The sequence below is a fragment of the Aythya marila genome, assembly GCF_965140915.1.
Source record: "Aythya marila genome assembly, chromosome: 4".
Taxonomy (NCBI): Eukaryota; Metazoa; Chordata; class Aves; order Anseriformes; family Anatidae; genus Aythya; species Aythya marila.
Genome location: NC_139045.1, coordinates 16,124,092 through 16,150,886, shown reverse-complemented (window position 1 = coordinate 16,150,886; position 26,795 = coordinate 16,124,092). Strand labels below are relative to the sequence as shown.

Below are 26,795 nucleotides of genomic sequence, written 5' to 3'. Positions count from 1 at the left end.
GGCAGGGGCAGAGCAGAGGAAGGAGGAGGAATTTGTAGGTTGGGCCGACGGGCCGGTTTTAGAAAACTCTCCGCATGTTAAAAAATAATAATCTGGCCCGTCGTCTCTAGGCTACATTTGCCTCTTCTGTGGCTGAGCTCATGGAAAATCGCAGCTTAGCTTCTGCGCTCGGTGCCAAGACGAGGAGGTTTAAAAACTAACTGATAACATCTTTGTAAACTTGGAGTCATTTCTCCGAGCCTGCTGCTCCTTCCAGCCGGGGCTTTGCAGCTTTCCTAGAGGTCGAAGCGAGCCAGGCGGCCGGCAGCTGCGCGGCGGCAGTCGGGAGCGTCGCTGCGAGCACCCCCAGGACGCCCGCAGGCTGCCTCGTCCCTGCTCCCCGCCAGGTACACAGCACGCCACGCTCTGCCCGTAACTTATCGTAATCACTGGCTTTATTTTTAAAAAATTACAATAGAAAAGTACCTTTAAACATATTTCCAAAAGCGGAGTAGACAACGTGGGAAGCTCCTTTCCTCTCTTCTCCCCAGACCAAAGTACAGGAAACGGTTTGCTGCAGGAGCTACCAGGCCCTCGCCCGGGACCACGGGCGCCGTTCCTCACGGAGCCGCCTGGCTCTCAAGTCCCAGCCCCAGCGCTCACAGACAGCCCCAGCAGCAGTTTCCCATTTCCCCCCCATCTCGCCCCCACCCCGGACGGCTCCAGCAGCCGAATTCCCAGCCGTGGTGCTGCAGCCCGCCCACGAAACCCGAGGAAGGAGGAAGAGAGGCTGGGAATCCCACTCGGGGAGCAGGCGGTCGGAGGAGACGGGGCTTGCGCCTCCTTTTGCAAGAAACCGAAATCTGGTGGAGTTCTTGTTTTGTTTTGCTTTGCTCTTTCTTATCCAAATTCCTGCTGGAGCAAGGAGGAGGAGAGGCTAGCACGCCAAGCAGTCTCTTTGCTGGCTGGCTCGCCGTCCCGCGCGCTGCCTCCCTTCTTCTCTCTGCTCCTGCACGGACACACGGACGCTGAAGGCCCGGGGCAGCCCGGCGCCGTGGCACAACGGCAGGCACGTGCAGTCAGCTGGGGGAACGGAGAGTTCGGTGTCTCATACAGCAGTTTACGTTGCCCGTAACAACTTCAAGCAGCTGTGGCAGGAGGAGGAGGAGGAGGCGAATTCTCACCTTGCTCCACGTGTGGGCTCTCTCTGCCCATCCCTGATGCGAGCATTGTACCGTGCTCCCGGAGCTTTGCGCAGCGAGCTAGTAACACAGCCCTACGATAAAAAAAACGCCGTCGGAAGTTCCCGATTGTCCTGCCTGGTGGTGTTTGGTACGGCCGGGAGGAAAACCCTAATACTGTCAGTGCATACGGGGACCGTGCTGACACAGCCGGAGCACGCCGATCCCCGGCGGGCTGCACCACGAGCCCCAGCGCCTCGAGCCACGCGCCTCAGCGCCTGCACGGGCCGCAACGTCACGCCTGCGCCGTGCAGCTGGCGGCGGGGGGCACGCTGCGAAGGACGCCGAGTCGGGAGTCGAGCACAAGAAGACGTGGTCCAACCCAGTGTAAGATTGTCCTGTTCGGAAGGTTTGGTACAAAAATACTTGCTCTCTCGCTTTCCTTTTTCGTAGTCTGCTTTCCTATGGTTGTTTGAAAATACTTTTCAAACGCTACAGCACTGCCTGTCAAACCATGCTTTCAGAAATAACACACTCTTTCTTACAAATATACAGTGTAAAAGAGGGAAATATTATTACTAGGTATGCTTTTCGCTTTCTTCTAGGAGAGCAGATGTGTGATAGAGGCTGTGGGAAAGTCTTGGAGGAATCCAAACTTGTGCGAGGATTTTTTTTTTGTCTTTCTTTTTCTTTTTTCAAGCCTGCAACAAGAGAGGCGGAGAGGTTACAAAAGCAGCCGGCCAGGAGGCGAAGCTGCGAAGAGGCAGCGGCGACTCTGCCCTGGGCTGCGGGTGCTATCTAGGGGGCGAGGGGCGGCTGCTGGGCAGGGCAGAGTTAAGTCGAGTTTCTGCGCTTAGGAGGAATTCGGCCGGTGTTGATCCAAGGCAGGAAGCCGGAATGGCAGCGAGGGGAGATTACGGGGGTGATTTAAAGCCGAGAGGCATTCCTGGGCTGCCCAAACTCCTACCCCGGACGAAAACAAGAGGCGCGGGAAGGGCCCCCCCGAGCCGAGCGCCGCGTCCCTTACCAGCACACTGCGGTCGTGTGGAGAGCGCGCCCAGCAGCCGCGGCGGCAGGCTCCGTTCATACCCACAAGACTGACTGTCGGCCGCCATCACACACCTGAGACCTGCGGGAGGGCACGGCGGGGATGGGGCCCGGGCACGCGCGCTTTCGCACCCCTTTTCTTTTGGGGCCAGCCGAGCGGATTTGGCTCCCTGGGTCTCGCCGGCGCGGGTTGGGGATGCCCCGAGAGGAGCGAGGTGGCACTCACATGGCATTCAGCAGAACTGACGGGACTTCCAGCCCTGAGAACCAGCCTCGGAGGGAGGGAGCCAGCGCATCTGCAAGGCACGTGGGGCCAGGGCTGAGTGGGCGGCGTGGGGAGCGTCCCCACCTGCCCCGAGCCCGCGTGGGGAGGAAACACCGCGCCTAACGGGAGCGGGGCCGTGCCCGGGGGACAGCCGGGAGCGACGCCACGGCCGCTCGCAAGGAGCGCAGGTGCTGCCTGTCAGCGCTGCCTTGACAAGGGAAGTATGTGGCTGCAATAATATTTACCGCCGCTCTTCCTCCCGGCAGCTGGTGCTTGGTCCCAGCCGCTCAGAGCCCCCAGCGCTGCTCCCCCCGACGCCCTCCCTCGGGGCCCTGCCCATGCCGAGGCGCTGCGGGGCGGCGGGGGGTGGTTTTGGGGTGCCGCGAGCCGGGCAGCGTGAGCGGTGCCGGGGCCGCGCCGCGTTACCTGGGCGTGCAGCGAAGCGGGGTAGGTGAAAGCAGGAGGAGGTAGAGCGGGCGCTAACTCCGCCGGGTACAGGGGGTACGGCCCCCACACTTCAGGGCTACTGGGGTAAAGTGCAGGCACTGTGAGCTCGTCTGCAAGAGAAGAAGAAGGAGAGTTAATCCCTCGTTCTCCCCCACAAGCAGCGGGGAGGCGGGGAGCGGGCGCAAGCGGTGGGGCCGGCGCTGCCCCGAGCCGTGGCGCACTTACAGGGCTCTCTGGCGATGAACTGAGGTACGGCGTTGGGGAGGGGCGTGCTGGGGTTGGGGGTGCCCACCAGCTTGCTCTTGGCCATCTTGGTGTTGGCCTTGGCGAACTCCAGCCGCAGCGTCTGGGGGATCTCGGGGTCGAAGCGGATGCCCTGCGGGAGGGGAGAAGGCAGCGGGGTCGGCGGGCACCGGGCGAGCGCCGCGGGACCCCAAACCCCAGCGGGGACGGGTGCCGGTGGCATCGGGGCTGGCTGCTCGCTGAGGGGCCAGGCATCCCACGCTCCCCCCTCTCCGCCTCGGAAAGAGCCCTTTGGGGAAAAAAAAAAAAAAAAAAAGAAAAAAAAACACTATTCCCAGCATCCCCGCAGGCCGCCGGGGCTGCCGTGACCTCATGCGCTTGGCAGCGAGCGCCGCGCGGCCCCGCGGCTCGCATTCCTGCGGCGTCCTCGGGCTCGGCACCATATTAGGCAGTCGGCGTCCCGCTCGGCCACGCTGCGCTCCGGGGGGACCCGCGAGGACGGGGAGCCGCCGGCCTTGCCCCTGCAGCCCCCCCAAAGGGACGCGCCCCCCGGCACTCACGTTCAGCGCGTTCTTGGCAGCCTCGGCCTCCGAGCGGCTGTCGAAGCTGACGAACCCCACGGGCTGCGGGGAGAGGAGGCGAAGGGGTGAGGGGTGCCCCCAGTCTTCCTTTTTTTTTTTATTTTTTTTTTTTTTTACAGGGATCCCTCCCTCCCCGTTCCCCAAGCCGTGGGGCACGCCCCGCAGCCTCCTACCTGCTTGGAGGTGAGCTTTATGAGCGAGCCCTCGTAGCCCTGCGAGAGAAGAGAAAAGCGCCCGTCGCACCGGCCTCGCACCGGCCGCCCCTCGCCGCCCCGTGTCCCGCGGTACCTTGAAGGGCCTGAAGAGCAGGTAGAGCTCCCGGGGCTTGATGTCCAGGGGCAGGCCGCTGACGAAGAGGGTCCTCACCTGCAAGAGCAGAGCCTCAGCCACCCCCGAGGCTGCGGACGCCGCCCGAGAGGAGGCCTCCGGAGGCCTCCAGCCCACGCTGAGCCCCGAGTGACCGGGGCCGTGCTTGCAGGGAAGGGGAAAAACGCTTCCTGCAAGGGTCAAGGGCTTTCAGCGAGCGTGACGTCCCCTTGTTCCGGGACACGCAGTGAGGGAGGGGTGTCCGTCCGTCCATCCGTCCGTCCCAAGGCCTCGCCTGCATTTTGTGCACGGCCTCGAGAGAAAGCGCCCGCCGCCACTTCGCTGCCTTCCTGAAATCCAAACCCGCCCAAGCCTGACTTTCCGGATAATTTAGCCCCATGGCTGCACAGCAGATAGGAGAGATAAAGGCCCCGGAAAAAAAAAAAAAAAAAAAGAAAGAAAAACTCCGAAATTAGGCCTCACAAAGACGCGGCTTCTCCGCGGTAATGACTTGTTTTCTTTGAAAGTTCAAACGCGGGTCGGCCAAGTCTCGAGCCGCAGAATTGCAGCGCGGCGCTCGCCGAGGACGGCGAAAAGCGCGGATTATGGGGAGGAAAAAAAAAAATACAGCAAGGAAAAAAAAAAGAAAACATGCCTTTTCGGCTTTCCAGCCCCGAAAGGAGGGCACGGTCGGAGGCCTGTGGGGGAGGCCAGGCTGGGAGGGAGGACGCGGCGTCCCCAGAGCTGTGGGGCAGAAGGAGAGGCTGCGTGGGGAGCTGCTGCCCGGCCCTCATGGGGAGCGGGAGCTGCTCCCGCAGGGCCTCGGCGCGGAGGCAGCCCGGAGCACTCAGCCTCCATCCTCTGCTCCTGGTGGCACTCCCGGGGCCGCATGGGGCAGGAGGTGGCAAAATCCCTTCCCAAAGGGTCTGGGGTGACTCGTGCAGGAAACCTGTCAGTGGCCACGGGGACTTGGAGTCCCTGTTGAGGCTGTGGGGAGGCTCCTGCAGCCCAAGCAGGACAGGCGAGGCATTTTGCCCCGATCCCGCTGCACCAACATCTGTTCAGCACCTCCACGGTGCAGCGTTTCTCCACCTCCACCGCCTGCAATCCGGGCCAGGAACAGCGACGCCGGCACCCCGCTCCACGGGCACGTGGTGGCAGATGTCCCCCACCTCTCCCCGCAGGGACAGGGGCTGCGGGACCACCCGAAGCCCTTCTGCTCCTCCTGCTGCACCCCACAGCCCCTGGACAGACTGGGGCCACCACCACTGTGCTCCCGCTTTGTCCCCTCCAGGCTGTTGGTGTCCCGCAGAAGGTTTTCTCCTGGTCGCTGCTCCTCGCCCTGGGAAGCCAGCTCCAACCCAACTCCGGCACACCTCTCCCTGCCTCTGCGTCCCACCGCCGCCCCCTGCTTCTCCCAACACCCCGGCAATGCTTCGAGGGGCACCAGAGGGGACCCGATGGGCACTGCACGCACGCCCAGGGTGGATTTCATCACGCAAGCAGCGACCGGAGGCAGCCAGGCGACGTGCACGGCCAGCGCTCACCTCCCGGAGCACGGCGGCAGCGAGGGCAGTGCTGCCATCCTCGTCCGCCCCCAAGGGCACCGAGCGCCCCACGCGATGTCCGGCGCGGTCACGGTCCCCTGCCCCTGCGCAAACCTCCTCCGGTAAACTTTAACAGGAAGGGGAACGGCGGGGAGAGGCAGGAGGAGCCGGGTGACTCATTCACCAGGCATTTAATCACCTACTTCAACCCCGGCCGCCTCGCAGCCCCACTCGCTTTAATTTTCTACCAGCGGATTAGCCGCTTGGCTGCCCGCCGCCGCGGGGGGACCTCTGCCACGCCGGACCCTCACCCATGGGGTCGGACCCTCGCCCATGGGGCTGACCATGTGCCCGGGTGCCGTCCCCACGCTGGTTTGGTGCCAGCGGTGGGGCAGCGATGGGCGAGGAGTTGGCGCTGGGAAGGGTCCCACCGTGGCCGCCCTCCGTGTCCCCACTTCCCACCCTGGCTGTCCCCAGCCAGGGTCGAGCTGGCGAGGGCTGGGGACAAGGGCCACGAGCGGGGTGCGTGGAGATGCCGTGCTACCAAATAAGGCCTCCGTCCCTGTCCCTGTCCCTGTCCCTGTCCCTGCCCGCGCGTGCCGCTCTGCCCCGAGGATGCTCGGGGCGTCCCGCAGGGTGCTGCATCCCAGTGCCCCAGTGTCCCAGTGCCCCAATGTCCCAATGTCCCGGTGTCCCGGCATCCCACACCACCCCTGCTCGCGGCTCGCCGGGCTGTGGGGTGCCCGTGCCCACCCCGCAGCTGGGATGTGCCGCCCCACTCTCCTGCTGCCCCTCTCCCTGCTGCCCCCCTCTCCCTGCTCAAGGTCACAGCCCCCGGGGGACCCCCAGGGGACCCCAAGGGGACCCCCAGGGAACCCCCAACCCCCTCCCTTCCCATTCCCGACCCCCTCCCCGGGCTGCCGGCCCCAAGACCCCGCTGCCGCTACCTCCTCCTCGGGCAGGCCGGACTCGCCGGGGCCGCCCTCCCGCTCGCCGGGGCCGCCGCTCATGGTGCTGGGGCCGCTCCGGCACCCGCCCGCGGCACCTCCGCTGCGAGCGGCCGGCGGGGGGACGGGGAGGGGACGGGGAGGGACCGGGAGGGACCGGGGAGGGACCGGGGAGGGACCGGGGAGGGACTGGGAGGGACTGGGGAGGGAGGGGACGCGGGGCGGAGCGCGGGGAGGGAGGACAAACGGCTGGGGTTCGTGCGGAGGGGGTGGAGCAGCAGGGGGGGGAGCGGGGTGTGAGTTTGGGATGGGGATCTCCGGTGGTGGAGACGCAGGACACAGGGCTGAGGAGGTGGGGTGAGGGACGGGTGCCTCAGGTTTGGGGACATGGCACCGCCAGGGCTGCCCACGGCAGGCAGAAGGTGACATCCCCACGGGGACCTACCGCCAGGCTGGCAGCAGGGCCCCACGGCACTGTCCCTGTCCCTGTCCCTGTCCCGCTGCCTCGGCCCTCACCCAGCTGCGGGGCTCGGTTGTCTTCCCAGCAGCTTTGATACAGCCCCCCAGGACTTTTATTAGCACCCCCCCAGCCAGGAAGGATCACAAAGCACGCTGCGAGGTGAGCCGGTTCTGGTTTATTCCCCAAGCAGCACGTGTGATGCTCGAGTTAGCGCGCAGGACAGACAACAGATCCACAGTGGGGCTGAGACGCTTAGCAGGCTATAAATAAAGGACACAAATAAGCAAGAAAAAAACATTTTTGTTTTCCAGAAGGGAATAAAGGACGCAGAGATCAGCGGCTTCCTGCGGTTGCGCAGTGCTCAAAAGGATGGGACGAAATCCCCGGTCAATGACCAACCACGGGAGGCTCTCAGCTCTTGACAGGTGTGGACGCGGTCTTCACGGTCTTCTTCAGGTGATGGTAATTGGGCAAGATCTTCATCAGGAAATCCAGCTGCAGTGTTTGGGGCTGGAAAGAAGTGGGCTGCGAATTAAGGCTCGGCCTCACTGCTGCCACGAGGGGAGCTGCGGGGGACAGGAGGCGGCGCTCGGCCTGGCTCCCCACGCGGCACCCACCTGTGGCCGCTCGGTCTGCACGCGGCGAAGGCAGTCGGCCCCGTAGATGACGGTGTTCTCGGGGATCACCTCGTAGGTGTTGACGTTGCAGCAGGCCCCGATGATGCAGCCGCTCGTCAGAATCACGTTCCTGCCGACAAATGCTGCAAGAGAGAGAACAAGAGAGGAGTCCCTGCAAGGGCCGAGCGCGGGCAGCCCCACTTGGAGCCATACGGTGCTTCCCAACCCCTTGTCTCTGCCCTGCTTCCGTCAGCCTTTCGAACTCTGCCTCGGGCTTCTGGGCGCAGTGTGCAGCTGAGGCGGCTCTGGAGCACTTCCTCAAGCAGCAGCACCACCATGCCCACACACAAACCGCCCAGCGCCACCAGCCAGACCCAGCTCCAGCCCAGGCGGCTTCTGCAGGCACTCGCCAGTGCAAGTATAACTTCTGCAATGCAATCAGCTGCAGCATGGGCACATCTACCGCCAGGTGATTGATCCCCTCCTGCTCCCAGCACCGACAGGAGCAAAAATCTAAGCGGGGTGAGGACAGTGAGCCTAAACTCACCTTGACCGGGGCAAGGACAGTGAGCCTAAACTCACCTTTCGACTCAATGACATTGTTATCTCCCACTTTCATGGCCTGCGAATCTACAGGTTAGCGTTAAAGGAAAACGTAAAATATTTTGCTTTGATTTCACTAGGCAAGCCTCAACACCACTTTCAGAGCACGCCCCTGCCCCTCGCACAGCACTGGGCTGGTGAACCCCCAGGAGCACGGCAAGGATACAGCACCCGACTTCAAAAACGTTGTTGGTGCCGATGACCATGGGCTTGGGCTCCATCTGTTCGGTTTCTGGTGTAATATTTTCTGGGTACCTGTGAGGTAACGTGAACGGATTTTAACTACCAGGCAGCTCAGTTTAGCCAGGGGCTGACATCGGACCTGTCCCACCCGACCCCAGCCGGTCCGGCGGGGCTGTCACTGACCCATTGATGATGAGCGCCTGCTCCTCTATCAGGTTGCCTTCCCCGATCACAATCGGTCCCGCCTCCGCAATGATCCTGGCCTTGGGGTGGATCACCGTCCTGGGCCCTGCGGGAACCACCCGGTGTCACCAGTGCCCTGGGACGCTGAGGTACCAGGGGCTGCCGGCCACGTCCTTACGTGTCGTGTCCTTACCAATGGTGACGTCCCCGCGGATCTCGCTCTCCACGCACACCACGGCCCCCGGCGCGATCTTCACGCTGTGAGGGGGACGCGGGGCTCAGGGGGTGCCTGCAGCGCACGGGGGTGGCACCAACAGGGACAGTGCGGGGTGGTGGCCATGAGGGGAGCCCTCGGGGCATGGGGGGTGACATGGGGCACACAGGAGGACATGGGGGGTGCTGGGGGACATGAGGGGGAGCACTGGGGGGCATAGGGGGGCTGTTTGGGGACATGGGGGGAGTGTTGGGGGGTATAGGGAGGCTGTTGGGGGACATGGGGGGGCTGTTAGGGGACATGAGGAGACCATTGTAGATGGGGGGAGCATTGAGGGACGTGGGGGGTTTGTTGAGGGACATGGGGGGACCATGGGGAGACGGGGGGGTCCAGTGGGACACGGGGAGGCTGTTGGGGGACATGGGAGGTGTGCTGGGAGATGGGGGGACCACTGGGAGATGTGGGGAGCCACTGGGGGACACGGAGGGACCGTTGAGGGACACGGGGGGACCGCTGGGAGTTATGAGGGGGCTGTGGGGGACATGCGGTGACCGTTGGGACACGGGGGGGCACTGAGGCGCGGGGCTGAGGGCTGAGGCGCGCGGGGCGGGGCGGGGCCGTTGCGGCCGTTAGGACCGTTGGGGCGCGCGGGCTCTCGCCCTGAGGGGAGGCGCGGGGGGCAGCGGGCGGCGCTCACCTCTTCTGCGCCTTCTCCGCCATGTCGGCACCGCCTGCGCAGGCGCTGGGCTGGGGCTGGGGCTGGGCGGGCCCCGCTCGGCTCCTCCCGGCGGCCGGGGCCCTGCGACGGGTGAGCGGTGCCCGGGGGGGTGGGAGCAGGGCGGGGAGCGGGTTTGTGGGCACCCCCGGGGGTGTGGGTCCGGTTGTGGTGGCTCCCCAAGGCCGGGACGACGGCACGCACCAGGACGAACAGAGTGAAGTGTTGGAGATGGTCTCTGGGAGAAAGGGTGCTCCTGCCCTTCCGCTGCCCCCTCGGTGTACCCGGTGCAGAATGGTCACCCCGTAAGTGTGCAATATTTGGGCAATTGTGGCAGTTCGTATTAGTATTCGAGTTATGGCAGTGATTGATTTATAGCCTCGTCAAAAGAGAACTTTATTTTTTTATACAAGCGCAAGCTCTAAGGAGCTTGAGCCAGAAACAAGCTGGAGATAGCCAGGAGACATCAAGGGCTGGAAACTGGAACAAGCTGGAGACAGCCAGGAGGTAACCAGGGCTGGAGCCCTCCGTGAACTGTAGGCACAAAGAGCTCATTAAGGAAATGAGCTCTCAACCAGCCTATGCTTTACACCATACAAACACAACACGTGCAGTGTTAAAGCTGTGACAGGGATTGATTTACAACCTTGTCTAAAGCCCACGTTGTTGCAACAAGCACAAGCTGAACGTGTCAAGGGCTGGACATGTCCACCAGCTATAGCGGTGTCCAGGACTAAGAGATCAGTACTGTTATAAGTTGCCCCCTTAATTAATTTTCAGAGAGCATTGCATTAACCATAGAAAGGAATTTATTGAATAAGCAACAGCAAGCAAAACAGCGCTGGGTGGCCGGGGAGTCTTGGCTTTGCCAACGGCGCGCACCTCACCCCCGCCAGGGTCCCTTTTTATATCTTGGTAATTCCGGGATTACGCAGCACATCCTGGTATATTCTGCGACTGCGCGCACTGTTGCCAGGGGGTCGTCTCTGTCCCTCTGGTGGTCGTGAAGATGAAGGCCATAGTCTTCCTCAGCATTGTGGTTCAGCTTCTTTTTTTATTTGGTCATGTTGGCCCAGCGTGAGGCAGGAAGGCAGGATGTTGATACACTAGGTTAGCAACTTATCAGGAGATGGTTCCATGAGCTTTGCAGCAGGGTCTTTGAACAAAAGAGGCAACTGAGATGCAGAAGGAGAGAAGGGGAGGGGATTCTCTTTTTTGTTACATTAAGCAAAAGAAGTTTCATAGTCTCTAGCCAAGCATTATACAGCTCCTTACTTCAGCAGGGAGCTTTCGCAACTCCTGCTCCTCAAACAGAACTCCTTGTTTTTATAATACAAAAGACAATGAGCAAACATTTATTGTGTATTACAATCCCTCCTTTTTCTTTTAGTTACTCATTTTGTTCATTGAAGCTCTGCAATGCCTGGCTACTAAGAACTAATGTTTCCTCGATTTCTTCGCTGGTACTTATTGACTCGTATTTGGCACGTATGAGCATTAAATGTGCCGCTTCTAAACGTCCCTTTACAATCGCAATCAATTTATTAAAAATACATGGTCCAAAAGTTAGTGCTATTATTAATAACAACAAAGGTCCTGTTATTGTTGATAATAAAGTAGTAAGCCAAGGTGAATAATTAAACCAAGATTCATACCAGCTCTGTCGGGCTTCATTCTCCTGTTTCCTTTTTTTTTTTCAACCCTTCCCTGGGTCTTGCCATTGTATCTCTTACCTCTCCAGTGTGATCAGCATACACACAGCATTCCTCTTTCAGGGCTGCACAGAGCCCGCCCTGTTGTAAAAAATACCAAATCTAATACCCTACGATTTTGTAACACTACCTCTGAAAGCGACCTGATAGATTTTCCAGGGCCGAGATGGGTTGTTCAGTTTGGGTCAGGTCCTCGTCCACAGCAATGCATAAGGAAGTAAATTCTTGATTTTGTTTAACCAATGAGGCTACCTTGGTCCCCACTCCAGCTCCTCCCAGGATTATTAGGGTGGCCAAACTTAGAGCCGTGAATGGTTCCCGTCTTTCCAGATGAGGACTTGCCACTGTGTGCTGGGTGTACATACAATCCTCAGGGTGGTATAGAATCCTTGGTATAATTATCACCTGTATACAAAAATCACGAGACGCATTAAAGAGTTTTAGTGATAGACAAGGAGTTACGCCCACTGACGAACAAACCCACTTAGCGTTGTTGGCTGGGATTAGCCACTTGGTTGATTGTTTTCCATTCTCCATGATATTACGTAGGTGACACTTCCCACTAGGAACCGTGCCCACACACCTACCACCTCCAGTGACTTGTGTTAGTGTTACCCTTATGTCTTTTCCCCAGCTGCAATGTAGAGGGCTGTTCTCGTTTGTGCGGGTGGGCTCCCCAGGATTCCCGATAGCATCATAATATGAAGGCCTTATACTAAAGCATAATCAGCAGTGTTTTGTTACATTTGGGTTTGTTTTGTTTAATAATTGGTAGCTGGCATTCATGACCCCCCCATATGTTATTCTCAGCTATGTTATCATTCTCGGCTTTACCTGAGCTCGTAGGGCTGCCGAGGGTTGGCACTGTAGTATTTTCCACAGGCTGGATTCCCTGGACACTTTCTGACAATACCTCATTTGGTCCTACTGCCTGGGGCCTATCAGCATCCTCCTTTTTATTAGTATGAGTCCTCCCCTATCTGTTCTGTGTTTGTAAAATCTGACACCTCACATTTTTCCTAGTACCCAGCTAGTATCGTCCAAGTTTGTTATATTTATATATAGAACCTTGCAAATTGCTTTATTTCCGTGGAAGGTTCCTGTATACCCTATACCATGCCCTTGCCACCTGTAACGGGGATCTGCTTGTCGGTTACAACCTTGCGGCCCATATTCCACTTGTAAAAATTTATCCTGACCAGCCCCGAGTGTCCAGTCCGTAGTGATGGTTTCACACCCCCAGTATGCACAATAATACGCGTTTGGATAATTACAGTACACCTTTCCCAGGTTAGAACTTGGGCAGAAATAAATCCTGATCGGTTAAAGCATGGCTGCACTGACACCAGGTCACATAATGCGATGCGGAAACAACAAAGCTGTTGTTGTTTGCTGGATGATGAATTGATCCTTCCATCTGATCAAGCTCCATTTAAAAGGCTGGTGGGGATGCGCAGACCCATAGCTGACCAAAACAATGATACTGACTCCCATGTATCGTAGGAGGTGGTCGGAGCCCATCTCTCCAGGGTGTTTTTAAATTGTCGGCCCCTCAGTCCCCCACTGTTTTCACTTCTCTGCCTCGCTTGTCAGTTCGGTTGCAGCGAACTACAAGGTATCGGTTCTTCTTGGCAGCAGCAGTGTTCTTCAGGGGAACCTACTAGGGAGCCTTCGAAACAGGGCCTCCTCCCCGTCCCACGATACACAGATAATACACAATACTTATTGAGTCCGTCTTAGTGTCAGCTTCAAGTCGTCAGGGCCTGGAGCTGCCTCCCATTTACCTTCCCGGATTGGTCCTTTCACTCGGCTGGCATGCGTCCATCCTTTCTCCGCAGTTCGAATAGCCGTTTCTGTGGTAAGCAAAACAACATAGGGGCCTTCCCCAGTGTGGTGTTAAAGAAGTCTCTTTCCAAGTCATAATTAGAATTGAGGGTGGTCAAGTGGCAATTCCAAGTCATAGGGCATACCATGTAGCATTTCAAAAGGAGAAATTCCTATATCAGTTCTGGGCTATGTCCGTATGTTTAACAGTGCAAGAGGTAAGCATTTTACCCAAGAAGCCTTAGTTTCCAGCATAAGTTTTGTTAGTTGTTTCTTAATTTCACCATTCATTCGCTCTACCTTTCCAGCACTTTGGGGATGCCACAGAGTGTTGTATTCCCAACTTGTTCTTAGAGCTTTCATAGTCTCTTGAGACACTTTGGAGACAAAATGAGGGCCTCGGTCAGAGTCAATTGTTTCTATAATTCCGTATCTAGGAATAATGTTCTCAATTCCCAATTCAACCAGATTTTAGTATTCACTTAACCGATCATAATTTTCGGGATGATTAGGATCTCAGTGGGGTCAGTCAGGGGAATGCAATTGTCCACAGTTCCCTGAGCGGTCCCATCGGCAATCTGAGATCGCACATGAACTCAGGTTGTTGTAAGAGTTAACTGCTTTTCTGTTTCCATAACAACTCTCTCTCGGACCATCACGATCCCTTTGCCCCAGAGGGCTAACATCCCTGATTTTAGGATCTCAGCCTCAGGCTGAGGCGGAACTATTAACGTTCCTACATCCTCTTTCCCTGCTCATTCAACTTCGAATACCTTTAACACTTTCAACAAACCTTTTAACACTTCCTTTATCTTTCTCTAGCCTTTACTTTTCTAATGCCAACATCAAAGGCTCAGTCAGGGACCAACTTAATTCCGTACCTTTTCCCTCCAAGATGCTGAAACAACATCAATATACAACATTTCGTCCTGTTTTCCTTCTCTCCACAAAAACAACATTGACTGTAATATGGTGTTATAATTAATAGTTCCATTTAGGGGCCACTCCTCTCCATCCTCTAGTTTATAAAGTGGCCACCACTGATTACAATATTTGATAAGAGTTCTTTTACTTTCTGTACCCTCTCACACCACTATATCCCTCCAATGTGTTAGTATACATCCTAGGGGGCTTTTCCTCAGGATTTCTTTGCTTTGAACTTTTTCTATTGTAATCTACAGTGGTTAATATTCCACCGTTTTCCTAGAAGCTCTTTACTAGTCAATCCCAATCCCCCCAAAATCCACAATATACAGATACACAAGTAAAATCAGACCACTGTAAATTAACTGCCTGTAGACAATTACACTGAGGACATTTAAACCTGATGAGCCGATAATATACCTGGGCAAATTTTGTTCCCTTAGACATACACCTCAATGGCAGTTCTTTTATACATATGTTAATATGTAAATATGTAAATATAAGAAGTACAAACTAGGTTGATCCATGTCTGCACAATGTGCAACTGTGACATTCAATATATTGAATAATAATAATAATTATTATTATTATTATTACTACTACTACTACTAATAATAATAATAATAATAAACAATAAACAATTGAATATTAATATTCAAGGTACAAAAGTGATTGATGTATGACCTCGCTTAAAGCCCAGATTGGGTTAACAAGCGCGAGCTGTGGTTATTTACCTGGAGCAGAAATCCAGCTGGAACCATCCACAAGGGGGAGACACAGATGTCCAGGGCTAATTAACCACTAAATACAATGCAAACCAATTAGTCAATACCTAGGCAATGTGCCACGGTGACATTAAATTCTCACATTTGCATTACTGATTGTTTATCCCTACGGTGCATAACTAGGACATTCAATATTAATACCTGGGTTATGACAGCAATAAATGAAAGACATAAATCAGGTTGTAAATTAACTGCCACCACCTGAAGCTGCCAAGCAGTGAACACCCAACGACATAGCACAGGTGGAACCCACAGGGGTGTCCTCACCCCTCAGAGGGTCTCCAGGTGCTGCCCATTTCTGGCCTTGAACTTTTGTCAAGGTGTGTACTAACTAAGGGAGAACAGGACACAGCCCTCAGAGAAGCATGTCTCCGTTCTGCAAATGAGACAAAGATGTACAACCAACAGACTAGCATTGGTCTGCCTGAAGTGGGGTTAAGTGTAGAAACAATGTGGTTGCTCCCCTCTAAGCCTTGGTGAGCAAATAAAGCATCTTTCATTGTAAGACACAAAGGCAGGAACGAATGAACACCAAACAGCCGCTCCAGCCGCACTTCCAGTAGCAGCAGTCCTTCGTCTGTGCAGACCTGACAGCCTGGCTGCTTTTTTAATATGCTCCATTTTGACACATGCTTAGAAGCATCGAGGACTTCCACGCCGCTGAGACAGTCTCCCTGTAGCTGAAATCCCCTTTTCCAGCATAATGTCACAACAGGGTAATGAAGGTCTAAAGGCTCTCAGATCGAACTCGGCTGTTCTGAAATAGCCCCACGTCTGACACCCTGAACACACGCGTACACACACTGCTGAACTACCTGAACTTCTGGGCTCACTTTGCTACATGTACCGCGTCCCCCCTTGCAGTTTCCTTTCAAAGTCTCATCTAATAAAAGATGGAGAGAAAGGGCAGTGAGGCCATGCAGAGTTTAAGAGCCGGCTGGTCCAGGTTTTGAAATGTCACTCACACAAACCTTTCCACTATGGGCTTTTTTTCTCACCTGCACGGCTCAGAGTCTATTTGCTGACACCCACTGAATATTCCTGTGCCACAATGGCTTCCTAAGAGTCTCACTTCGGGGTACTTTTGGCTTCTGTTCTTCCTACGGAAAAAACTAATTTCCTACTAAATTTGCTCATCGCCAGCTTATGCCTAACATGTACTTTTTCAATATTTTCTTGTAGGTAAATATCTTCGCCGTGTTTCCCACTATTTCCTTCTGAGACTGAAGAACACAGAAAACTGGGGTTGCGCCTCGGCACGTGCTGTACAGTCTGCACAACAGGGAGCTCCTTACAGTTTCTCTCCTACAAAGAGTGTCCTCATTCAGTCCTTCAGCTGTACCTCCGTGAGTTTGTTTGATTTCAAATTCACCTTTTCTGGACGTGTGGGTTGTCTTGGGGTGTTTTAGGTTGGATATTAGGAAGAACTTTTTTACTGAGAGGGTTGTGAGACATTGGAATGGGCTGCCCAGGGAAGTGGTGGAGTCACCATCCCTGGAGGTCTTTAAAAGATGTTTAGGTTTAGAGCTTAGGGATATGGTTTAGTGGAGGACTTGTTAGTGTTAGGTCAGAGGTTGGACTTGATGATCTTGAGGTCTCTTCCAACTTAGACAATTCTGTGATTCTGTGGTTTTGACTAACACACACTATCCCACCTCGAGTCTTTCTGATATCCTGGGGAACTCTCAAAGCCACCACTTCCATCAGAAATACTGCCGGTCGTGCTGGTCTAAGATCCTGCTGAGTTAATAATCACTCCTGCTTTTGATGGGTCTGTAATCCCTGAGCTTTCTTACTCCCTGACATTTACCAAGTTAGGTGCGTGTGTCAATCTGCTCGAGGGTAGGAAGGCTCTGCAGGAGGATCTGGATAGGCTGCACTGATGGGCTGAGGTCAACTGCATGAAGTTCAACAAGGCCAAGTGCCGGGTCCTGCACCTGGGGCGCAATAACCCCAAGCAGAGCTACAGGCTGGGAGAGGAATGGTTGGAGAGCTGCCAGGCAGAGAAGGACCTGGGAGTGATGGTGGACAGTCGGCTGAATATGAGCCAGCAGTGTGCTCAGGTGGCCAAGAAGGCCAACGGCATCCTGGCTTGTATCAGAAACAGCGTGACCAGCAGGGCTAGGGAGGTGATCGTCCCCCTGTACTCAGCACTGGTGAGGCCGCACCTCGAGTACTGTGTTCAGTTTTGGGCCCCTCGCTACAAGAAGGACATCGAGGTGCTTGAGCGGGTCCAGAGAAGGGCGACGAAGCTGGTGAGAGGCCTGGAGAACAAGTCCTACAAGGAGCGGCTGAGGGAGCTGGGCTTGTTCAGCCTGGAGAAAAGGAGGCTCAGGGGTGACCTTATTGCTCTTTACAGATACCTTAAAGGAGGCCATAGCGAGGTGGGGGTTGGCCTGTTCTCCCACGTGCCTGGTGACAGGACGAAGGGGAATGGGCTAAAGTTGTGGCAGGGGAGTTTTAGGTTGGATCTTAGGAAGAACTTCTTTACTGAGAGGGTTGTGAGGCATTGGAATGGGCTGCCCAGGTAAGTGGTTAAGTCTCCATCCCTGGAGGTCTTTAAAAGACGTTTAGATGTAGAGCTTAGGGATATGGTTTAGTGGAGGACTGGTTAGTGTTAGGTCAGAGGTTGGACTCGATGATCTTAAGGTCTCTTCCAACTAGACAATTCTGTGATTTCTCCCCAGGCTAAGCAGTCACAAGTCACTGCTACAACTTAAATTATGGCCTCACACTCAGTATGAAGTTGGAAACCATTTTAATGATTTCATCTGCCAGCAACATTCCATCCTCTCAGCCATCCCTCACACAACATGTGCTGACTGCACACGTACCTGGGACGCTGTGCTGGAGGGGACGGGCAACCCCCTCTAACGGGTCTGGTGGCAGACAGAAAGCACTGAAGCTGAAGTGTGTGCACACAGTGGTATTGGGGAAAAAAAAAAAAAAAAGTACTTACCCTTACTAAGTACTTAGGGAGATGTCAGAGCTGCTGGGCTGTGGCAGCTGATCCAGCCCTCACCCTGACGGCCTCACCTGGGGCCCCGCTGCCCACGCACCTCCCCATTGGTCCCGGTGCTGTATTTAAGTTCTGGCTGGGGGTCTGGCATCTCACCATGGAGATGCCAGAGGAGTAGAGATGCCAAAGATGTAGGGAGTGTGCTGTGAGTGCTCTCTGCCTTGTCAGCAGGTATGTTGTGGTGCTGCTCTTCTCTTCTGCCTTAGTCTGAACAACGTTGTTGGGCTGCCTTGAGTCCTTGTGTGGGTGCTACCCCTGGTGGCGGGAGCACTGCTTTTCTTTTGTCTTTAGGTTTAACCTCACTTTATTTTTGTCTTTTTGCAAACCAGTTTTGGTGTGTTCTGTCTCTGTTGGCTGAGTTTGTATTAGTATGTCACTGAATACTCCCTTCCTTTCTTTCTCCTTGCTTATCTCTGGGGGGCTTGCTCTAGGTGCTGCAGCTCAGCACGTAGAACAGGAGCCTGTGTGGTGCTGTGCTGGGGAGCGCTCAGAGCGTTGGGGATGGCTCTGGATTGCTGCTGCCCCCTCAGGTGTGATGGCTGGGCGTGGTAGAGTTAGGTCTGCTACCTGGGGAGACAACTGTTGGCCCCAGCTCTACTAAAGAGCTTCCCGAAGGGAAAAGATGCTTAAAAAGAACAGCAGGAGGCTCTATAAGGAAGCATGTGCAAGAAGCACAGCCCTGAAGCAGGCACCCCCTCTGCCCCGGGGTAGTGATGGCTGCAGGTGACAGCCCCCTGGTCCCAGGGCTCAGCAGCCTGGCTTTGGGCTGTTCCCTCCAGTCTCTCCTTCTCTCTCTGCCTCCTCCCTGCATCTACTGCTGGGGCTGTTCCCCTCTGCTTAGCTGGGGGCCGAGGTGGAGCTGCCAGTGCTGTGTTAGCAACAGGTCGTGTGTGTGTGTGCAGGGGATCACTGATCCTGCTGCCTGAGGTGGGGACAGGGCACGGGCTGCTGGTGGTGCCTGCCTGAGCCGGTCCCAGAGAAGGCGACGCAGCCATCCTGACCAGTCTGTACTGGTCAGCACTGGGACGCTGGGGTACAGGGCTTGGCGGTGGGTGTCTGACACCAACACCTCTGTGGTTCAAAAGGGAGGTGGGGGGTGCCCACACCACCCCCAGCAGGGATGGCTGGGCAGGGGGACATCGGTGTAGCTGCTGCTGGGGGTGTACACCTATGTGTGGCAGCCACTTAACCCTTGTGCAGAGGCCTGGGGCTTTATGAAGAGCCTGCTCCCACTAAGAGCACCCCTGGGGAAGAAGGGCAGCAGCTGGAGCCATTTGTCTCAGTGGACATGTTATTTTCCCTGCCTGTATATGACTGTCGGTTCTGAAGGGCTGAGAATATTTCACAGGGTGATTGTCAGTGCTGCTAGCTAACAATTGCTGTGCCGAGTCTCGTCACTCTGGATACCAGGAATAAGAGGTACACTTCTTTTGCTGTGAATGAAGGTGCTGCATGCTTGCTATAATATATCAGAGCAAGCCTTCTGGTTGTTCTACTTGCATTTGTCCATGCTGCACTGCTGTCAGTGCTACTAGTGTAACTGCATTCAGAGTGAGTATCAGGTGTGCACAAGGATATGGAAAACTCGGTCTTTTTTGGGGGAGAAAAAACATTCTTTAACTCTGCCTTTTTACAGGTACAGATACTTTATTGTTTCGTAAAGCAGGAGCAGTTGTTGTCCTTCAGTTTCAGCTATCACTTCTTGAACAGAATTGCTTTAAGAGGTAGAGAGGACTCTTCCAGTATGGGAACTCCAGGTAATTCTGACAGGGCCCTCAGTGTACAGCTGCAAAACACAATCTACAAATGTAGAGCTTGAAAGGAGAACTCCAATCACCTGCATGATTAACTTGGGTTAGGTGTTTGTGGTGGTTTCCAGTATGGATTTTCACGGAGGTCTCTGATTTGTGGTCATGTTCCAGAACAATGCTACATGTTAATTGGAGACAGGAGCATTAGGAAAGCAGGACATCTCACCTAACCACTGAAACTGTTGGGTGCATTCATGTCACTGGTGCTGCGTGCCATTCTCCTCTAAGGTTGCAGCATAAGCAGCACAGGAAAGGGACACAGAGAAGTATGTGGGGAACAGTTTGTTAGGACAGAAAACCAACTCAAAATCCAGGGTTTGAACCCCACAGATTACTGGGGGGAAGTTAGGGTGTGAGTGTGAACTGCTTTCAGGACTGGATGGTGTAAACAAGTCTCACTTCAGAGACAATGCGCACCACTGAGCCAGCCAGGTGTCCCCACCAGGGTCTGGTTGGTCTGGGAGAGCTCACATCAAGTTCTTGCAGGGAAGCTTTTGCAGAGAAATTCTTACAGAGATGCTCCCTTCAGGTTGATCGTGTTACTTAGCTGCACCTTTCTGATGTAGCTAAGTAACCGGGTGCACAGCAGCAGTTCCTGGCTCTGTTCATCGTCAGGGCCCCCACTGAGCTCTCCTGGCACATCTCTGATGTCCACAGAGCTTGGAGGCACCTGGCCAAGGCCAAGGAGATGGTCGCCTTTGCCAGGATTTTGCCTGAAGTCACCTTCCTGGCTGCTCCCTGGGCAGGGACATGTGGCGGCCTTGTCACTGGCACAGCTGCAGCAGCTCCCAGCTCTGGGCATGGCTGGGGAGTGGCTTGGGGCAGGAAAGGGCCAAGGACACCCCCAGGTACCCATCACAGCCCCACCACCCCCCGGGACCCACAGGGAGCTCCCCACTGACCACTCTGCTGCCACAGCCCTGTTGGACTGGATGCCATGGGCAGGGGTCTCCCCTGTGTGCTGCAGTGGGGAAAAGTGGAGGCTGGAGGCAGGGAGGCGCAGGGAAAGGACACCCCCGTCACGCTCTGAGAGGTTCATACTCAAACTTTACTCTGCAGTGCGGTGAGATGTGACAATTAACACTCCGTGTGACAATTCATGTCCCTGCCACCCCCCACACCCCCCGCCATGAGCACCACTGCTGCAAAACCTCCACAGGGCTGCAGCCAAGCTGCCAGTGCCTGAGGCTTAGGCAACACGAATCCCCAGATCCCAAAATACTGAGCACCATGTTTGCAAGTGGGTTTTCTGTCTAGTTTTGCCTCATTTTAAGAAGCAAAGCAAGTCACCCTTCCCCTGCTATTACACAAGGATAAGTTGCATGTCTTGTTTTTGCCCCGAGGAAGGTGGAAACTGCTCCCATGTGCTGCAGGCGCACACTGGGGTGCTTAAGGCTCAGCAACACAGTGCCACAAATGCATCAAGTTTCCCAGTGATAGCTGAAAGCACCCCCAGGTCCCACGTGGAACCACGGTCTCTTCCTTGTGAGGGCTGAACGAGGCCATGCTGCAGATTCAGGCCTCCTTCCCGGGGGTCTTCTGCCGTGGCAGCATTTTCCCCTGCTCAGATACCAGCACAAACGAGCTGTGTGCGATGAGGGAGCTTGGTCGCAGGCAGAGGAGTGGGAGCCTGGACTGCTGCTCATCACACAGAGCCAGAGCCACTCCTTTTCTCACGAGAGTATAAAAATATCAGCATAGTTTTACTTACCTTTTGTTTTTCATTTTTGTGTTTGTCTTTTTTTTTACAAGTTATAAAAAGCTTTTAGAAAACAAAAGTATGTGCTCCATTAAACTTCTGTTCCGTCGTGCAAGTTGTTGTGGACTTTGACTTCTAAGTTCACCTGCTTCACCTTCCTACCTTTCGGGCTGGAGACGCCCCCCGTTTCCCTCAATATGTTGATGTTCCTCACGGTGCAGTACTGGCTGTTCACCGCCTTCTCCGTGCCCTTGGGCAGCTCCACCTTGGTGTTCAGGGGATGCTCCTCCGGGGCAGCTCGGGCAGCCTCTCGCTTCCTCCGCAGCTTCCGACACCTCCTGGTGACGAGGCAGACTCCCAGAAGCACCAGCACCAGCAGCATGACGGCAGCGAACGCGCTCCCCAGGGATGCGCCTGTCTGCGATAAGGAGGCTGCGACCACGGCCTCCTCCATCTCCAGGACCAGTGACTTCATGTTGGTGCCGTTCTTGACCTGGTCGCCCTCGTTGTCGTAGATCAAGGAGTCGTCCAGCACCAGCCTCCCGTCGCCGTCCACCACGTCCCTGCGGCTGCGCCTCATGCGGTGAGTGAGGGAGCGCTGAACGCGAGGCCCTGCGATGCTCTCCGGGCCGATGATGTAGATGACCTGAAGGTACCACTGGTGCCCAGCTTCCACCTGTGAGAAAGGGGAGATGCACACAGGAAGCCTTCGCTACAGGCTTTAGATGAAGTGATCTGGTTTGGTAAACATAGAACTTGATGTGTTTTTTCCCCATTTTTTTGATTCATGCAAATAGCTGCAAAAAATCTCAGTGTGCTTTAATAAGCACCAGCAATAATATTTATTGCCAGGTGAGGCGTTCAGTCTTTTTGCCTGCTTTTGGCAACTACAGCAATTAATTCGGGAACATTTCTAAGCTGCCTTTTATGATCTTTTTTTCCTGAGTCCTTTGAAAAAAGTCCTAACCACCAGAACAAACTCCTCGTCTCCATTTTCTGCGTGGGAGTTTGCTTCTTAATTGGCTCCACTGTTAAATTACAGTGTGATCCTAGGAATGCCACAAAGTCGCTTAAGCTGACAGTGGTCACCAGGTTAAAAAGAGGGCTGCTCTGGGGAGGGACCAAAAAGCCTCCATCTAGAATTCTGCTCTCTGTGGAGAGCTCCCTTTGTGTCCCACAGGTTTCTGCCCTGATCAGCCCGGATCCTCCGAGGCTTGTGCTAGAGCCAGCCTCCACACACAGACCGGAATCGCGCCAGAGGTCACCTGCCCTCATGAGTCGGAAGGGGAACTGCAAGCTCTGAGCTCTGCCTGTCTCCAGAGACACGGACAGCACAGCTTATGTGCCCTGCAGCTGGGAGGAACTCTGATTTCTCACCTCATGTTTTGACTGAGGCAAATCAAGGAGAGGCCTACCACAGTATGATCTATAAATGCAGATCACAACAAGTACGTGAGTCCGCATCGCTTCAGGGAGACCTTGTTGCAGGTGAGTGTGAGAGGAGAGCCAAGGCACTGTGTTGCAGGAGGCTGCCAGACCCACCCTAGCATTAATTTGGTTCTTCTAGATAGTGTCAGGCCCTGAGCCTGTAATTCCCAAAGCATTTGGAAAGTCCTGGAGAGAGCAGTTAATTTTGGTGTCCCACCATCACTCAGTACATACCTTGTAGAGAGCATCCACCTTCAGAGTAAATCCGTCGACTCCGGGCATGCTGCTCACTGACTGAAACTCGGGCAGCTCAGAAGCGAAGTGGGCATCGAAAGGCACATCGTGGAAATACTTATCTGTCACCTCGGGCTGGTTGCGGTCCTGGGAAGCAGAGCGGGAGCACGTGCTGTCAGCATCACGCACTGAGACAGCCTTCAGGGGCTGCTTCAGTGGCAGTGTGAAGGAAAGCAATGTTAATTTGCAAATGTTAATTTGAAAGCATGCAATTAGAGCTGCATGCAGGCTGGGAGGTAGCTGTAGCTTTATATGGCAGAGGAGAATTCCTGTGTAGCTGATAAATAGATCCTCTATATGCTGCCAGTCCTGTCAGCTCCAAGCCATGGTATAAACAGATTACGAGAATTTTTAAAGGTTGGTATACCCATTTTTTCCTTCCTCATTTGTTTTTTCTTTAGACTAAGAAATACTCAGGGATAAAGACTGAGGAGAAGTTACCCAGTCTGTAAAGATAAGGCCGTGTCTGCCTGGAACTACAAAAAAGCCACCCCATTTCCCTTCTCATCCCTTTGTAGTCAGAATTTGTTTGTGATAGGTGGAAAAAATAAACACAAAGCAGAAGCAGAGGAGAGCTCTGCAAGCAAATTGTTTCAGTACGGACCCCTCACAGTGCTCCCTGCTGTGCAGCCCGTCCCCACAAGCAGGCATGTCATTTTGCTCTCAGGTCCCTTAGGTGAGTGAGAGACAAGACTTATCCAGACACAATCACATGTAACGCTCCATGGTGTGGCTTTGTCCAGGGCAGAAAACTTACCAAGAGGAGAAATCTGTGTTTCAGGTGCTTGTTGGGTTGAATGCAGCCATACTGCGGCCCCTCGTTGTAGACGGTTCCTGTTGGGTCAAAGAAAGGCACGTAGCCATCCTTGCCCGTGCACAGGTAGACCTTCTCCAGCTGCAGCTTGTAAGCGGCGTTCAGGTTTTGTTCGGGGTTCCAGAGCACGCGGCCATACAGGATTTGCCCTGGGGAGGTTGGGAGAACAAGTCAGGTTAAACTCTAAGGGACATCAAGAAGGCGGTGACAAGAAGCTCCATGACAGAAGTGCTCTGACAGCCACACACATTGAGCTGCAGGTGGCTGTGGTTTTGCACATGTGCGTGTACAGATGACAGAAGGCTCTGCCATGAGCACATTCTGGTCCTGGTATCACAGGGCTGTGGATGTGCCCAAATACCATCTGGTGCTGTAAAAGAGGCAAAGCCAAATCGGAGCTTTACCCTCCTCTGCCAGAGGAATGGAAGTTCTGAAAACAGCACCATGCCAGGAACAGGAATGAAAAAAATCCTACCCTTTGAAAAAGCCCCCTTGTAATCCATTTCCGCCAGAGACATTTCGGATTTGGTGGGATCCATCAGAAACACCTTCTCATTGTTACAGAGCTGAAACTCCGTGTTTAGGGAGTAGACGACAGGAACGGGGCGGTTCGTCTGCTGGAAGGCAATCGGGATCAAAAATCTGAAATTGGGACAGGAGAGGAAAAAGGTGAGGTTTGGTTTGGACACATCTGAAGTTATGTACTGGTGACTTGAAGTTACACCTGCTTTACCTTTTTTCCATCCTGCTTTTACTCTTTATAGCCCAGCAGCCCATACGACACTGGTTTTCAACACAAGCTTACATGTTTCCCCTCACCCTGCCCATTTCCCTGCTGTCACAGGCTGCCTGGGACCATGCCAACAACCCAAACCAGCTGCGACTGGGTCCGGAGGTGGCGATGGTGCCTCCTTACCTCTCAGGAGCGTGAGCCGTGCAGGGCAGGGGCTTATCTCCGGGCTCTATCCACGGCTGCGTGGGCTGCACAGTACAGGGGATCAAGAATATTGTGTACTCTCCAGAGTAGTCCTTCCTGAGAACAGAGAGGAGACACTGCGGTCACCAAACCAGGCTCCAAACCATTCACCCAGCTGATCTGTTTGCCCAACACCCATGGGTTTTGAATTAGGGAAAGTAAGCAGGACATAACCCAACCCCAGAAACATTGGTGTATTCCAGCAAGTGTAGAAGGGATGAATTTGACTGACAGTATTTAGTTTGACCCTCTGTGCAAGGAGCACAGATGAAAGAAGAAACAGTCACAGACAGAAATTGTAACAAAAACAATTATTTTTTTTTAAAGTGAACTAACTATTTCTAGTTCTGGACATACGTCTCTCCTCCAAGGAGGTTAAGTTGGTTGGCACTAACGGTTAAGTGGGTTGTGAATGTGAATCTGCTTTAACTTGCAGACTGCAAAAACAACCTTGAATATACTGTCACCCTGGTATTTACTTACACATTAGCTAATTCATAGAAGAATGCCTTTACAAGATGCTTTTTTTCCCACTACTCACACAACTGACAGAGCAGCGTTTCCAGCAGTGACAGCAGCACCCTGCGTGCTCTAGCTCTGAACCCCTACATAAAGCTGGCTCCTGGACACTCCATGCTTGCTGTGTCTGTGGCTGCTGAAAGGGCAACAGGGATTGTGCTCTCCGGCCAGGATTTGAGACTGCTCTGCTGCTGCTAATTATGTGCATGCTGATTACTTAGGAAGAGTGTTAGGATTTGGGAAGCTGAGCCCGCTGTCCTCACCTGTTATAGGAGCTGGTTGCTCTCCAGAGCTGGTAGGGAGAGTCGAAAGTCTGAGCGCTCCACAGCAGCTGCAGGTCAAATTCGATCCCTCCCAGGTGGTCTGGAGTCACTAGAGATGACTTCACATCGGGCAGGCTGTGGTGCTCCATCACAAAGAGCCCTGTGGCGAGGACAAGGAGGTGACAGCTCAGGTGGAGCACTGGCAGACCTCATAGTGCGCACCTCAGCACAGGGGAATCCCAAGTGTCTCTCCAGGAGCAACTTTACAGCCTGCTCAGAGCAGCAGCTGCTGGTGCCTCCCTCCCATCCAGGCACAGTTTTTAGCTTTCAGTAGTAGCAGACTGGCTAGAGGAAGTATTTCTAGGTCAAGAGGCTCCTAAGAGGAACAGCAAACTGGCTCTTGGGCAGAAATACTCCCTTTGAACATGAACGCTGTCCTTAGTCGTGGCTTGTTTTCCTGCCTGAGTCTTCAGAACCGATCTGTATTTTCACAGTGCTCTCACCTCTGAACTTGGCCTGGGTCTTGAACTCGATAACCAGCCGGCCATCCTCGCGGATGTAGATCCTGATTATCTGCAGCCGGGCTGAAAGGACGCTGTCCGTCTGAATCCCTGTGTGGTGCAGCAAGAACAGAGTCACTGGAGAGGCCACGTGGCACAGCAAGTCCCCAGGTGAGGTCTGTCAGCCCTAGGTAGCTCCAGAAGCATTTGAGAGAGCTCCAGAAAGGCTCAGCTTGACTGGGAGTACCCCGCAGCGTGCCAGCTGTAATTTCCTCCATTGTCCGTGTTTCACTCAAGCCTTAAGGAAGCAAATTCATGAACTTCCCCTTACGTGCCTTGAATGTGCCTTGTTTTACACCAGCTATACACCGAGGTGGCTGTTGGGAATGACTGCTTCTGGGTGCTCCTGGCCATAGCCCCTGAGCGTCCCACCAGGACCAAATCCCTGTGTGTCCCTCCTCTGGGATACTCGGCATCACCACCGCCAGGGTGAAACCCAAGGTGCCAACAGGAGCGGCAATACCCCTCAGGGCTGCAGGCACGGGTTCACAGCTCACAAGCTCCAGATATTGTGAGAAAGATAAATAAATAAATTCGGTATAGGGTATTGGGTATATTTGTAAATAAATCGGGACTGCAGTGGCAGTGCAGAAACTAAGAAAATGGAAAAACAGAACAAAGAAATTCTCCTGTGCTCCCCTCCAAAGCC

The 26,795-nt window shown here is 54.5% G+C and overlaps 3 protein-coding genes and 2 long non-coding RNA genes across 9 annotated transcripts in view; 2 read left to right on the top strand and 3 right to left on the bottom strand.

The window, feature by feature from the left end:
* Positions 1-397: 397 nt before the first annotated feature.
* RBPMS (RNA binding protein, mRNA processing factor) lies at positions 398-6,661 on the bottom strand. 3 transcript variants are annotated; one of them, XM_082759433.1, is made up of 10 exons: positions 6,544-6,661; positions 4,032-4,109; positions 3,917-3,955; positions 3,723-3,785; positions 3,145-3,295; positions 2,899-3,029; positions 2,434-2,503; positions 2,188-2,289; positions 1,164-1,861; positions 398-1,062 (listed from the first exon to the last, which is right to left on the bottom strand). In XM_082759433.1, the coding sequence occupies exons 1-7, from the start codon at positions 6,604-6,606 to the stop codon at positions 2,441-2,443; spliced, it is 588 nt and encodes a 195-aa protein (XP_082615559.1). In that variant the 5' UTR covers positions 6,607-6,661; the 3' UTR covers positions 398-1,062; positions 1,164-1,861; positions 2,188-2,289; positions 2,434-2,440. The 3 variants fall into 3 exon arrangements, with proteins under 3 accessions (XP_082615559.1, XP_082615560.1, XP_082615558.1); XM_082759432.1 differs by having other exon boundaries at positions 399-1,861; XM_082759434.1 differs by lacking the exons at positions 2,188-2,289; positions 2,434-2,503 and having other exon boundaries at positions 398-1,861.
* Positions 6,662-7,163: 502 nt separating this feature from the next.
* On the bottom strand, positions 7,164-9,558 carry DCTN6 (dynactin subunit 6). The gene is made up of 7 exons (XM_082758552.1): positions 9,501-9,558; positions 8,783-8,847; positions 8,590-8,695; positions 8,390-8,478; positions 8,203-8,250; positions 7,621-7,763; positions 7,164-7,513 (listed from the first exon to the last, which is right to left on the bottom strand). The coding sequence occupies exons 1-7, from the start codon at positions 9,521-9,523 to the stop codon at positions 7,415-7,417; spliced, it is 573 nt and encodes a 190-aa protein (XP_082614678.1). The 5' UTR covers positions 9,524-9,558; the 3' UTR covers positions 7,164-7,414.
* Positions 9,559-9,675: 117 nt separating this feature from the next.
* Positions 9,676-21,737, top strand: LOC309877651. Its single transcript, XR_014317398.1, has 3 exons — positions 9,676-9,823; positions 15,946-16,109; positions 21,618-21,737. It is a non-coding gene; the product is annotated as an uncharacterized lncRNA (long non-coding RNA).
* FRAS1 (Fraser extracellular matrix complex subunit 1) overlaps positions 20,626-26,795 on the bottom strand; it is a 146,780-nt gene continuing 140,610 nt past the window's right edge. For 2 of the 3 annotated variants that reach the window (XM_082759237.1, XM_082759238.1), the window contains 7 exons: positions 26,090-26,197; positions 25,587-25,746; positions 24,745-24,861; positions 24,304-24,470; positions 23,772-23,977; positions 22,955-23,101; positions 20,626-21,968 (listed from right to left, as the gene is read on the bottom strand). In XM_082759237.1, the coding sequence (XP_082615363.1) occupies positions 21,384-21,968; positions 22,955-23,101; positions 23,772-23,977; positions 24,304-24,470; positions 24,745-24,861; positions 25,587-25,746; positions 26,090-26,197 (1,490 nt within the window). In that variant the 3' untranslated portion in view covers positions 20,626-21,383. Of the gene's footprint in view, positions 21,969-22,954; positions 23,102-23,771; positions 23,978-24,303; positions 24,471-24,744; positions 24,862-25,586; positions 25,747-26,089; positions 26,198-26,795 lie in introns of those variants that run through there. The other variant, XR_014317396.1, reaches the window with a different exon arrangement.
* LOC309877650 lies at positions 21,752-26,795 on the top strand. The gene is made up of 4 exons (XR_014317397.1): positions 21,752-21,875; positions 22,473-22,780; positions 24,393-24,497; positions 26,081-26,795. It is a non-coding gene; the product is annotated as an uncharacterized lncRNA (long non-coding RNA).